This window comes from Neopsephotus bourkii, unplaced genomic scaffold (genome assembly GCF_033783945.1).
Source record: "Neopsephotus bourkii isolate Nb327-2 ecotype Australia unplaced genomic scaffold, CSIRO-AGI_Nbou_v1 NB_244, whole genome shotgun sequence".
In the NCBI taxonomy this organism is placed as follows: Eukaryota; Metazoa; Chordata; class Aves; order Psittaciformes; family Psittacidae; genus Neopsephotus; species Neopsephotus bourkii.
This window is the reverse complement of record NW_026900754.1, coordinates 2031649-2043975: the sequence shown is the minus strand read 5'-3', so window position 1 is coordinate 2043975 and position 12327 is coordinate 2031649. Positions and strand designations below refer to the sequence as shown.

At 41.2% G+C, this 12327-nt stretch overlaps 1 protein-coding gene and 1 long non-coding RNA gene across 3 annotated transcripts in view; one reads left to right on the top strand and one right to left on the bottom strand.

The window, feature by feature from the left end:
- Positions 1 to 12327, top strand: part of ANTXR2 (ANTXR cell adhesion molecule 2) — a 102769-nt gene that overhangs the window by 60907 nt on the left and 29535 nt on the right. For both annotated transcript variants that reach the window (XM_061345866.1, XM_061345867.1), the window contains exons 13-16: positions 2994 to 3035; positions 4066 to 4161; positions 7644 to 7811; positions 8871 to 8951. In XM_061345866.1, the coding sequence (XP_061201850.1) occupies positions 2994 to 3035; positions 4066 to 4161; positions 7644 to 7811; positions 8871 to 8951 (387 nt within the window). The remainder of the gene's footprint in view (positions 1 to 2993; positions 3036 to 4065; positions 4162 to 7643; positions 7812 to 8870; positions 8952 to 12327) is intronic.
- LOC133208174 (uncharacterized) lies at positions 1438 to 10462 on the bottom strand. Its single transcript, XR_009724274.1, has 3 exons — positions 10207 to 10462; positions 8433 to 8525; positions 1438 to 1666 (listed from the first exon to the last, which is right to left on the bottom strand). It is a non-coding gene; the product is annotated as an uncharacterized LOC133208174 (long non-coding RNA).

Here is a 12327-nt window from a genome sequence, read left to right as displayed (position 1 = left end):
CAGAACACAGTGAGTATCTGGAGCCACATGAGCACATAATCCCTTCCACAATGAGCCTCAGCTGGTTTGGGCACTCCATTCTTGATGGGCCTCAGTCCTGACTGTGTTCCTTGCTGTAAGGTCGATGTTGGGGTAGGTGGACTCCTTTTCCTTATTCTTCCTCCCTCCCACCTTTTTTTTTTTTTTAAGGCAGTTCCCTGTTGACAGTTCTTTCACTCTTCTTCCCTCAATATCAGAGCATATGATCGCATCAAGCTGGCTTCAGGCTCTGGTGCTGACATTTCCTAATGCCCACATCATGCGAACATTTGAAAAGTGTTAATGAGCAGATCAAAAGGACTGTTGCCTGAAGCAACTAACTTTTTTTCTTTCTTTAAGAAGTCGGCTCTCCTCCAAACTCAGTTCTTCATTCTTTGCAACTAAATAAATGAGATGCAGCCTTGCATGGTGATGATGATGCTGATAAGCCAAAACAAAATTAGGAAGTGAACCCTCGCTACCTGGGTTTAATAAGACAGCAGCATTATTCAATCTTCCCTATTTAAACTATCTGAATCAAGTTCAGGAAAAGGTAATTTGCAGTATTAAGATCTCCAGTATGTGCAGTTTCATGCTACATTTGCACTCTTTTCTGCCAAAGCTGCATTGGTTCCTTGGATTTCTGTTTCTTAAAAATGGCTTTCTACTAAAAAATGGCTTAAAAGTGGCTTTCTATTGATTTCACTTGAAATACCACACAAGACTGAAAATAATCCTTGTGTGTGTGCGTGTGAGAGAGAGGGAGTGTGTGAGGAGCCTGTAGAAACATAAGGATGCAGGCATTTGCATTCCACTTCTGTCAGCAGGGGTGAGTATCTGCTACTCAAAGCAGACTATTTTCTCACACCACTGTCACATTTAAAACAAGTTTCATTTTCTGAAGCTATTAGAAATAGGAGCTAATTAATGTGTTGGTTAGCTACAAACCAGAGTGTACCCTGTAACTCCAGGGAGCTTAGCAGCTGGCACAGGATTAGATCCCTCATTTAGAGAATCAAACGAAAACTGCCACTGACATGGGACTTTTGAAGCCCAGTGAGGTACACCTGTAGTTCTTCTTGGTTCACTGGGGTAGAAACGTTGATTCCGTAAATATTGATATGCACAGGGCCCAAGTGAACTTTAGTATGTGCCACAAAGAAGTTTGTCTCTGGGGGAGATTACAAAACTTCAGAATTGTAGAACTGTAGAAAGTGGAGTGATAATACCACTTAATGCATATTTATATATGCATATAATACCATTTAATGCATATTTCTATAAAGCCACAAGCTAGCTAGGCCTTCCCCCTGTAAAGCTTGCAGTCTTGGCAGCAAATTCCATTTTTTGAGCTAATCATTAGAGATGGGCAAAAGGGAAATAAGAATGTGAATTAAAGAAGATAAGGTGACCCTTAATACACTGAAATACTGCTTTACCATTTCCAGTCTTTTAATTGCTTTCAGTGAGAATTAAATATCTTCATGCCCTGGAAAACCTTGCTCAGCATCCAAGTATCTCACAGAATCTGTCCTGTGATCCCTCTGTGTTGTTGGCTTTTGTAAAATGAGGGCAGTAATTCCTAGCTGCTTCTCAGGAATGTTTTGCTGATTAAATAATCCATTTCTATTAAGTAACCTGAAAATTCCTGATGGGTAGAAAGAAAAAGTATTCAGCAGTAATTCATGAAAAGTAATGTCTGACATCATAGCAGCAAAGGATGTCTGGTTAAAATCCATAGTTGGCTTTTCAGTCCACTCCAAGTGCTCTGAGCTTGCTTGACAAACAGTTAAGTATCTCAAACCTGAAGTGCTATGGAAAAATATTTTTAGGCGTGCCCTAACTTCTCTTATCATAATTCCTGTATCCAGTGCTAAAAGTCCACAGGCAGTAACTAGGGACTATCTTGGTAGCACTGTGTCTTGAAATGGAAATCAAGAAGGAAAACTCTTGATTATTGGTTAAGAAAAGTACATTTCTTTTATGTATGAGGCTATACATCTCTGCAGTGACATTATTTATCATGGACAGTGGTGGCCATGTTTATATAATACTAAGGCATAGCAGAAACAGACTCCTTGATACTCATGGGGCATTTTTTAGTCATTACTATACAAAAGTCAAGTACAAAAGATGACTTGAGATCACTAAAATACTTTTTAGCTCACAGATCTGCTTTTTGCATTGAAGAATGGCTGACATTCACTTTTTATCTGAATTCATCCTCTTCCCCTCCCTATTCTGCTTTGTGGATTCCTGTCAGTAGCAAGGAACTCCCTGAGATGTACAGTATGTATGTGAGAAAGAGAACAGAAAGAAACTATAGGTAGAGGTTTAAATATAGCTGTAAGTAAATTATCCTAAGAACAGGTCTTATCCAGAAGCCATTTGAGAAGCCTTATGACTCTCCCTGCTGCTGGCAGGAGTGCCACACTGAACAGTCAAGGAGCTACATACTTGAAATTATTAGATCTCAAATGTGAGATCTGTGGAAACGCTCTGAACGTCTAGAAGTGAAGCCTGACCTACTAGCAGGCATTTCACACTTATCATTCTGCCAGAAATTATTCAGCAGCATGGCACAAGGAAGCTGGCATCTTGGCCGCGGATTAATCAAGACCTCACATAGACCTTGTGATGCTTTTCCTTCCAGGCTTGCTGATGAACTCCATAGAGTTTAATCACTGGCTATTACTTAGAATGACTGAATCTTATCTGGTCAGGAAGCAAAGTGGCAGACACGTCTGCCCAAAGAGTGTCTGTCAGTCAATGGATGTTATTTTCTATTAGATGGATGGTGTTAATTTCCAGAAGGCCTTGATGATCGATACCCAAGAGACTTTGCAGCAGCAGTTGCCAGGTTGCAAGCAGATGTAGGGGACTCAGATGGAAAGAGTTCACTCTTTAAATTTTCTGTTGGGTTTTGGATGCTGCCAGTGCAGTTTCTTACGCTTTTTTATGTTTGGCTCTTTCAGGTCATCAAAGATCCCCCTCCATCTCCACCGGCTCCCAAAGAGGTATGGTATGATGGTGCTTCGCTTATCACACTGCTTAACACCACACCACTCTGTGCTTGCCTGTGTTCTGTGACTTCAGCTCTTTCTCCTAGCTTCTTCGAAGGAAAGAACTGCCCTGTGGGAAGCCTTAAGCTGAGAGCAGGATGGCTGAAGTCCAAATCTCTGTTCTGCCTCACTCATCTCAGTGTGGCATGAATTAAGGCCAAATTCACAGAAATGTTTCAGGGCTTTATCCCAGGATAGTTGAACATTATTTTTCCCATTCTGCAGCGAAAACAGAAAGACTGACAAGCTCTTGTATAACAATCAAAAGATTCCTGTGTGACTTAAAGAGCATTTTCCCACAGCTTTGCCATTCTAGACACTGAACAAGCCTTACAAGGGAATTTCTCTCCCTCTTACAGGCAGTAATACGCTAGAGGATATTATGGTGTCTTCAGTATTTTTCCCCCTTGGTCTTGATATACATGATTGCTTGAGCATACTCAAGCATACTCTGACAGTTAGGTCCATGATGAGGCACACTTGACTGAGCTGAGGCAGGCAAGAGTGAGTTTGACAAAGGCTGGCTTAGGAAACTGTGTAACCTTTATCTGTGGATCTGCTGAATACCGTCTGTTGAATCCAAACATGTAGGGCTGATGATCTGTCTCGCGGAAGACATTATATTTTCTGTAGAAGAAGCCACTCCAAATTCTTCTCTTTGTGTATGTTTTGCTTATTTTTATTTGTGGAAAGGAAAAGGATGAGGCAAACAAATGACTGCCAGTAGAATGCACAGATTCTTCGTTTGGACTTTCCTGGTGGTCACCACCAATGCTTTTGTCACGCTAAATACTAGAAGTGCTTCCAAACATGACCAGATTTCGTTTGGGAGTTGCTGAACACTTGGGGAAGTTAAATATCTGAACTTTCACACCTGACACAAGAAAACTTACTCTCTGTGGACTCTAGTGAAATATAGTTAAAAAGACAGTGGGGGAAGAAAAAATTACCTTTTGAAGTAAATGTTGCTTGATTTTATTGACAGGAAGAAGAACAAGAGCCCTTGCCTACCAAGAAGTGGCCCACAGTGGATGCTTCCTACTATGGTGGACGAGGAGTTGGAGGAATTAAAAGGATGGAGGTTTGTGCCATGGGGAGATGCCAATTCACTGACACACAAGCTCTCTGAGGCTACAAGTGGTGGAAACAAAGACTTTCAAAGTATACTGGAAATACAAGGGCATAATATGTGCTTCCTTCCAGTGACATAAGCCTTGAAAACTTTTACAATATCCAACAATTTTGACCTTGCCTATGAAAGAACAGCTTTGAATAGTTCCATTTGACTGGAACTTTAAATAGCTGCCTGAAGACATGCTCTTTCCATCAGGCTAATGAGAGAGTGAGAGCCTTTTCTCAATGTTTTGGAAGAAATTACAGTGAAACATAAGTCCTCCAACTGCGGGCCAGCCAAATGCACTGACAATGGTGATGCGAAGGAGAGGCTTGATCCCAAAGGAACTCAGAGCGACAACAGTGCCTGTCTTTGAAGAGACACGATAGCATCATGTTAATTAAAACAGAATGAAAAATGTGCATCCTTATGGGCACGTCCTTATGTCAGATTTTATAGTCAAGTCAGCCTTTATGGCATTTGCAAAGCAATTTTCTGCAGCTTTTAACTTCATTCTCCATCTGAAATACCCACCTAGGTCATACTGATGTATCTTGATGAAACTTTAAAGATATTGGCCTAAGAGTCAGCCTTGCTTGAGTTCTTTTTAAACACAGCAGAAGAACATGCAAGTTTAAAGTTGTGCTGCTTAGATGTGTTTCCTTCAGCAGTTCAGCATTGCTAATTTAGAAGTGATACAGATTCTAGAAAAAGAAAACATTCTGTGCAGTTCTTTTCAGGGACAAACTAGATCATGCTTTTCAAATTAAAGAATACAAGTCTGGATTTTTAATGGGAGCCGTGATGAAGCTCTGGGAGGGGTTTCAGGGTTTAAATCATTACAGTTTGTAAATGGGATCTTGCACAGTGAAACAGAAACCTGATAGATAGCAGATGAGCACAAGTAACATTGGTACTATAAAGAAATCCTTGTTCATCATGTGGCAAAAATACAGTATTTCCTCTTCAGAGCAGAGAGCAAAAAGTAATGATGAGGTTAGAAAACTTGGTCTGTGTGAGGAATTGTGTGCAGGACTAAGGGCTAAAGATGCAAACCAACTGAAACTGCTGATAAGGCAGTCATGGTCTCTTGAAGGGAACCTCATTCTTGGAAGCTGTGTCTGTGTCCTTCTATGGGATGCAAGAGTAGTAACAAATTTTGGGGTTGGGTGCCACATACTGAATGCCTGAGCATTTGAGTATGGAGCTTTACTTCTGTCCTGTTTCACTCCTGCCTCCCCCAGTAGCTTCACCCGTTTGTAACAGTCCAGCATGTAGCCAGCGTTGTTCACTCTTCCTAGATCTGCCTTTTGGCATTACTTTAAAAGTTTATGATGCCATTTCTACGCCACCTATTACAGGCAGTCAGTTTTTATGTGAAAGTTGTGTTGTCATACTCCACAAATCCTGGGTTCTTTTGGGTGAAGTCGCTTTAATCCAAAGGAGAAGGTCATCTTAGCAGCAAGGAATCCACCTTCTTTCTCTAAATGGTTTTAACAGTGTTTAAAATAGTTTTTTAACAACCTCATAAAAAACACCATAAAAGTACCATTGATCACACTGCAAAACACAGATGCATTTTAATGAGGCAGCAGGGCCTACTTGGACATGAAAGCCCATTCTAATATTGCAGAGAGAGCATTCCCCAATGAGGAAAAGAAATTAAATAGCAAGCCAAACAGTAAGGTCCAAAATAACAGAAAGGTCCAAAACAATCCCGTTCCTGAGAAACAATGGTGTATTTTACCAAGGTGAGTTACAATATTACAGACCAAATTAAGCTCTGTTGTAGTTTGCTACTCTCACTCTTTATACTGAGATTACATGGGTAAAAACGCACTTCCTGATGGTGATAAAATGACAAGATTTTCCTCCAGAGTATTTCGTTTTTCTGAAGGGGCCTAGACTCTGGCGTGCCTGCGTATTTTCTGCACTTTCTCTGTCAGCAGATTGTGCATATGCTGCTGGTGAGGATGAAGTCAGGCTGCTTCCTTCTCCCATCCTATGTCATACTTATCCCAGCACATTACAGAGTGGCCCTAGGAGGACCTGGAGAAGTCCTCCCAATCCCTCTGGGCAACAGAAGGAGGACCAGGGGCATGTCTTCTTCCTGGTGAGCAAAACAATTTTGCACCCCTTGGCAGTGGAACAGTTGTTGCACCCCAGTTCTTCTGCCTACTTTTCAAGTGCTTGAACTGGCAGGTAGTGAGAAAGAACTGACATGCACTTACCAAGCAGCTTGCAGTGATGCTCCTAATGTTTTCCTTCAGGGTGGAAGGTCAGTCTTGTCTGACTTTCCTTACTTAGGTTCTTCTCTCTTCATGCCAGGAGATCCCTGAGAAAAAGGAGTATGCTGGTGAGGTCCTGCAGGAGCCTGTTTTCCACTAAGTTTCTTGACTCATCAGCGTGTCACATTTACCCAGGATGTCATGTCAGAATTTGATTTCCTGAGTTTAGGTCTGTCAGGTCCTACTTACAGGCTACATTGTAGCAGATGGCATGATTTAGGAAGTCTTGCACTGAAAATAATCCAGGCCAGTTTTACCAAGAACTTCCAAACTCCAGGTATAGCTTTTAGATGCTCTTTTTGGGTAATAAAGTAACAATCTCATCTAGGTTTGCTTCTTTGTACAATACAGCAAACATCCTTGCTCAAATTGCTTCACAGTGTTTCCAATGAGAAGATGAAATAAGATTACTGTAGTAAGACAAATCATCTCTCTTAGAGGGAAGTTTGGTTTGTTTTGTTATTTTTTTTTCCTGTATTTCCTCTTTACAGCATAATAAGTACAACCTTTTATGGAAATGGAAATAGATGCTTGTCTCACCAAGGGCAATAACCCAGGTGTCCTTTCTCTTTAAACTCTTTGTATATATTCTGTACACTTAGGGCAGTGATCAAATATACATTGCTACATATTTTACATTAACTTACTATTCATGTTAGACTACTTTGTCTGCATTTGCTCCAGTATGTATCTTCATGCAGGACTACTTGAAACCTGAGTAGTTTCAAGGAGGTTCTGTTAAAACCTGCTCAGGTATTGCCTTCTATTTAACTGGGGTTCTCAACAAACATGCTGTGTTAGGAAATCTGGGGTGACAAAAATATAGGCTGTCATCAGTGCCAGGTTAAGGTCTGGTATTCTAAGATAAATCTGAACTAGAAATAATACCTTTACATCATTAATTAGAAAAGACTTCCCAGATTTCCTGTCTCCTATACAGGCTGTCTGCATGGTAGAGTTGAATTGTCTTTCAGTATTTCTCTTGCCTTTTCACTACTGAGAGTGCCTGAATGAAGAGGGAACATTTTCCTTAGTACCTCTCCTCTTATTTATTCAGAGCTTCTTCCAAATTTAAACGTTTTCAATTACTTCTGTTATTTGCAACAGTTCCCTTGTCCATTGCATACAGCACATTCACATCTGAACTCTGGCTTTCCTTAGGTTCGCTGGGGTGATAAAGGATCCACTGAAGAAGGGGCTAGATTAGAAAAAGCAAAAAATGCTGTGGTGAAACTCCCAGAAGAACCAGAAGAACCTTTTCATCCAAAGCCACCTAAACCAAAGCCTACCTCACCAGCCATTCAGGAGAAGTGGTATACACCAATTAAGGTAATCTTTGCAGTCTTCAATATAAGGGAATTCTGTGCTAAAGGCTGGATTCTACCTTACCAGTCTTTGCATGCTGAAGTGTAGATTATTTTTCAAGTATTCACATCCAAGTGAAATGTACTATACTCAAAGCAAACACCTACTCAGGATGAATAGCAAGAACAGTTTTTAGCCCCAAATACACTACATCATTAATGCCACATTCTGTTTTCCTTTTCCTGGTAAGAGTACTAAAATCCGAGGGGCCTTGGCTGGCATTTGGTCTATCTCAGTGTTCAAGGCTGGGTTAGACAGAGCCTTGGGTGACATGGTCTAGTGTGAGGCATCCCTGCCAATGGCAGAGGGGTTGGAACTAGATGATCCTAAGGTCCTTTCCAACCCAAACCATTTTATGATTCTGTGATTCTGTAACTAACTAAGCCTAACTCACCACCTTTTGTAGCTGTTTTAAACACACATACTTACCAAAACCATACAACCAAGAAAAGCAAAATATTATATAAAACAATATAATGCAAAAAGTCTGATAAACAACTGAAACATAATTAATGGCATAAAATAAAGACACTTATTTCTGTAGGTGCCGTGAGTCGTCTAAGAGCAGACAATACATGGGTTTACCTGGGCGTATGGATGTATCTGCCTTCACAGCTGTATACCACATCCCTTGCAGTTCGAAGGCTGCTTGAGAACGACCAATTTGCTGTATACATGCTGTAAGAACAAATACATTGATGTGAGAGAAAACCCAGATGAACACATGGCAATTCAGCCCAAAATATTGGCAAATAAACATATTACTTCTAGATGGCTCAGAAGTAAATGTGGGTTAGGTCACAGCCACTGCAGGGTAGATAAGAGCACAGTACCTGCCATTCACTGATGCAGCCACATGGTGTAGGTGACATAGCTGAAATTTGTCTGGCCCTAGGGAACTGGTGCTCAGTGCTGCCAGTACATTTGTCCATGGATCAACGCGGATGGTAACTTAGCAAGTGTGGTGTTCTCTCCATTGACTGATTTTGTTGTACTGAAAGTCCTGTTGCTCTGTTGCTACAGGGTCGACTCGATGCACTGTGGGCACTGTTACGAAGACAGTATGACAGAGTCTCTTTGGTGCGACCACAGCAAGGAGATGAGGTTTGTGTGTGGTGTATCTGCTATGGTTAGCAAAAGAGGGGCGTGTCACAGCCAGGCTTCAGCACCTGCTGAACGTTCACAATCTTGTGACATTAACTAAGGAAAGCACTGCAGCCAAAAGAATGGCACAGCAGGAAATATAAAGCATTGGGGAAACAAAGGGCATTGAGAAATGCATCACACCAGCCCCAAGATATTGCAGAAACATAGATCTCCTGAAAGCAGAGTGAAGGACTCTTTACTTTGTGTGTGTTCAGCTAGAAAATGAAAACATGGCACACGCTTCATTCAGTGTAAACTCTCTGTAACAAATACCAAGTCTTATAATCAGCTATTTGTAAGAGTAGAGTCTGGCAATCAGAACACTAAAACCACATCAAATTGAAGTGACCATCTGACTTCCATGCAGTCTGCTTCTCATAGCCTTGCACTTCGTACCAGAGGCAGCTTTTACAGAAAGGAAAAGGTAAGGAAACCTTTTCCTCAGACAATCCTTTCTTCTTCACCTGGGATCCATGAAAAGTGCCCTCCACTACAAAGGCTGCTATGACTGGGAAGCAGAGTTGTTACTTGAACCTTTTATAGTGAAACTGCATTGTGTATTTCTGGTTGTTATTCCTCACAAAATTATTATTTTAAATCTTAGCATTCATCTGAGGAACTGATTTATCTTAAAAATATTTCTGTCCTCCTAGGACCATTTAGCTTCCCGTTAGTTGCACATCTGAAGAGACACAAGAGCAGATGATTTCCTGTAAATGAGGTGGCCCTGGATGGGTGTTGACAGGTCAGGTTCTTTCACAAAGCAGTAGTGTGGAAGAACACTTATATCTGCAACATACACCATAAAGGTGACATGAAACAATTAGAGGAGTTAAAAGGAGTCTGTTACCTTTGGGAGAATGAGGAGTAAATTGGTGTTTGCATTTTTTTCTTGGGATGTAGTTTGGTACTGTTCTAAAGGAGGAAAAGGGGAGACTGAATTAAGACTGGTGTTGAAAGAAGCAGAATGTCGAGAGTGCAATGCTGGAAATAGCACAGACTAATACTTGTGTTAGCATTCTAGTTGTAGCAGAATTAACTAACTAACAGCAGAATTAACAACAACAAATTACATAAAAAATAAACAATACAATACAGCTTAACAGGTAAAAATCAATGTAAATAGGAACATAGAACTGTTGCATGCCCAGGCTAAAGATGTATCAGCCAGGCCCTGTTTTAAGGATTTCTGACTGTTAAGACAGGTGGGTACCTTAAAAGTTGCCTGCCAGGGAAGCCTTTGCTGAGCCACCATGGAGTCAGGCATACGCCTTCTCAGAACTCGACAGGATGACACTGATCCACATCCTGTTTTCTGAAAACAGAGAAGTAGCTCACTCACCATCAGTTTCCTCACTAAAAAAGGAGTAGCATTTGTAGTGATGACTAAAGGCTGAATAAATGGTTGTTAAGGTGTGACATGGGGCACTGTGAGAGTGCAAATTGTGTCTAGTATGATATTTTTTATCTTGGGGAGTGTGTGTGTGTGTGTGTGTGTGTGGACTCTACTGTTTCCTGCCTTGCTAGTCAGATCTCATGGTGTACCCTGATGGGTTTAAGTCACATGTATGGCCAAGCAGTCACACATATGCACAGCAAGGCACACACAGATGTAGTTATGTCAGAACACTGTTACGGTGAACAGCAGCCACATAGTTGTTTTGCTTTGTCGTCTTTCTTTTATGGTTTAAGAACTCAGTAGTTGCCATTTGTAGAAGAATTCACTGCTGCATTGAAGTCCTTGATCAAGTAATTAAAATTTAGGCATGAAGTATCAAAGATCAAAGCAGAGTGAGCCATTTCTTCCTTCTCCCTCTCATCTCCTCTGCCATCTCTGCCACATTGCCATGTGATGCTGAAGGTGGCCTAGTCTGAGGACTGAATACTGTCGCTTTGATTGTGGAAGGAAGTCCTTGGAGTGGTCCATTTTTCAGCTATCAATCCATGACATTAGGGAAGCTTGTGCAGGTGTGAGCTAGCAGGTTGTCACTGACATCTGTTCTGAGTGGAGGCACAGGTCCTCGGCAGCCTGCAGCAAGGCTGCAGGACTGTCAACAGATGTAGTTAAGAGTGGCAGAACAGTTTTGGTCTCACATTTGCCGCCTGGGGGCTGAAACACTGAAGGTAGAGTGGGGGTGGACACAGCTGTGCTCCCAAACATGCCTCAGGCACAAATGAAGAGATCCAATATAGTTTGACTCTGTTGTGGTGGAGAGATGAGGACAGAGAGCCACTTCAGAGATAACTGCGCTACAACATCTGCTGCCAAGTTTCCAGGGAGTGACAGGGGACAGCAGGTACAGATCGAAGTCCCCACATAAACAGCCTCCATTAAGCCATGAACTCTTTTGAAGGGCTCCCATCAAACATCATAGGGGAGTCCACAAGGGGAGATTTTGTTTTCAAAGCCATGTTTTGTTTTCTGCACTAACTAGCTAATTTATAAATGATGCATTACCCTGTGTTCATACTCCTGTCTGTACTTCCTTTCCTTTTGTTATTAAAGGGGCAGAAAAGAGGGAGCCACAGTAGTGTTGAGGTACTTTGATAAAGCAGTTAACTGTTTGAGGATCTTATCTGAGATTGTGGCAACCTTCAGTGTGCAATGTTGCTACAGCCAGGAAGCAGAGTGGAATGCATGTGCCATTGCAGTGCCATTGCCTCTTCAAGGGAATCGTTACTGCATGAGAACAGACCTTGGCACAGGTTCTCAGTCCTAGCACCGGGAACTGGTCTTTTCTCCAAGTCCTGGTGTTTGTTTTCTGGTTCATAGCTTAGAACCTGAAGGTAATTGTCAGGTTTCTTCAAATTTGCTATATGACCATGTTGCTTTGTGCAGTTTGATAGTAGCAGAGATTCTGATCATGTGCATGTTGATGCACACAAATTTCCTTTAAGTCCACAAAAAAGCTTATGGCACTTACATTTAAAATGTTACCCTATCAATATGCAAGTATGTGGACTGGCAAAAGGGAAAAAACATCAGTAGCTAATCACAGAAGAATTTCTATAATAGAATTAGAGAATAGCTTTTAATGTTACAAAATGGCCTAATAAAAAGGAGGACACTTGTTTTTAATTTTTAACCTATTTATTAGCATTTGCCTGCTTGAAAGATTCTTTCATAATAATGGCTGCAGAATTTACACAAACATCTGTTTAAACTCGTGTTACTTTGTGAGCATCTCTACGGTACAGAAATGAATTATACTATGCATTGTGACTTGGTTAGCACCACACAATTCACAGTTAGAAACACGTTGGCAGTATTCTGTTCTCTGAGACAAATCGCATGTTACTGTTCCCTTTGTGTTTCTTCAGTAATTCCTAAGCT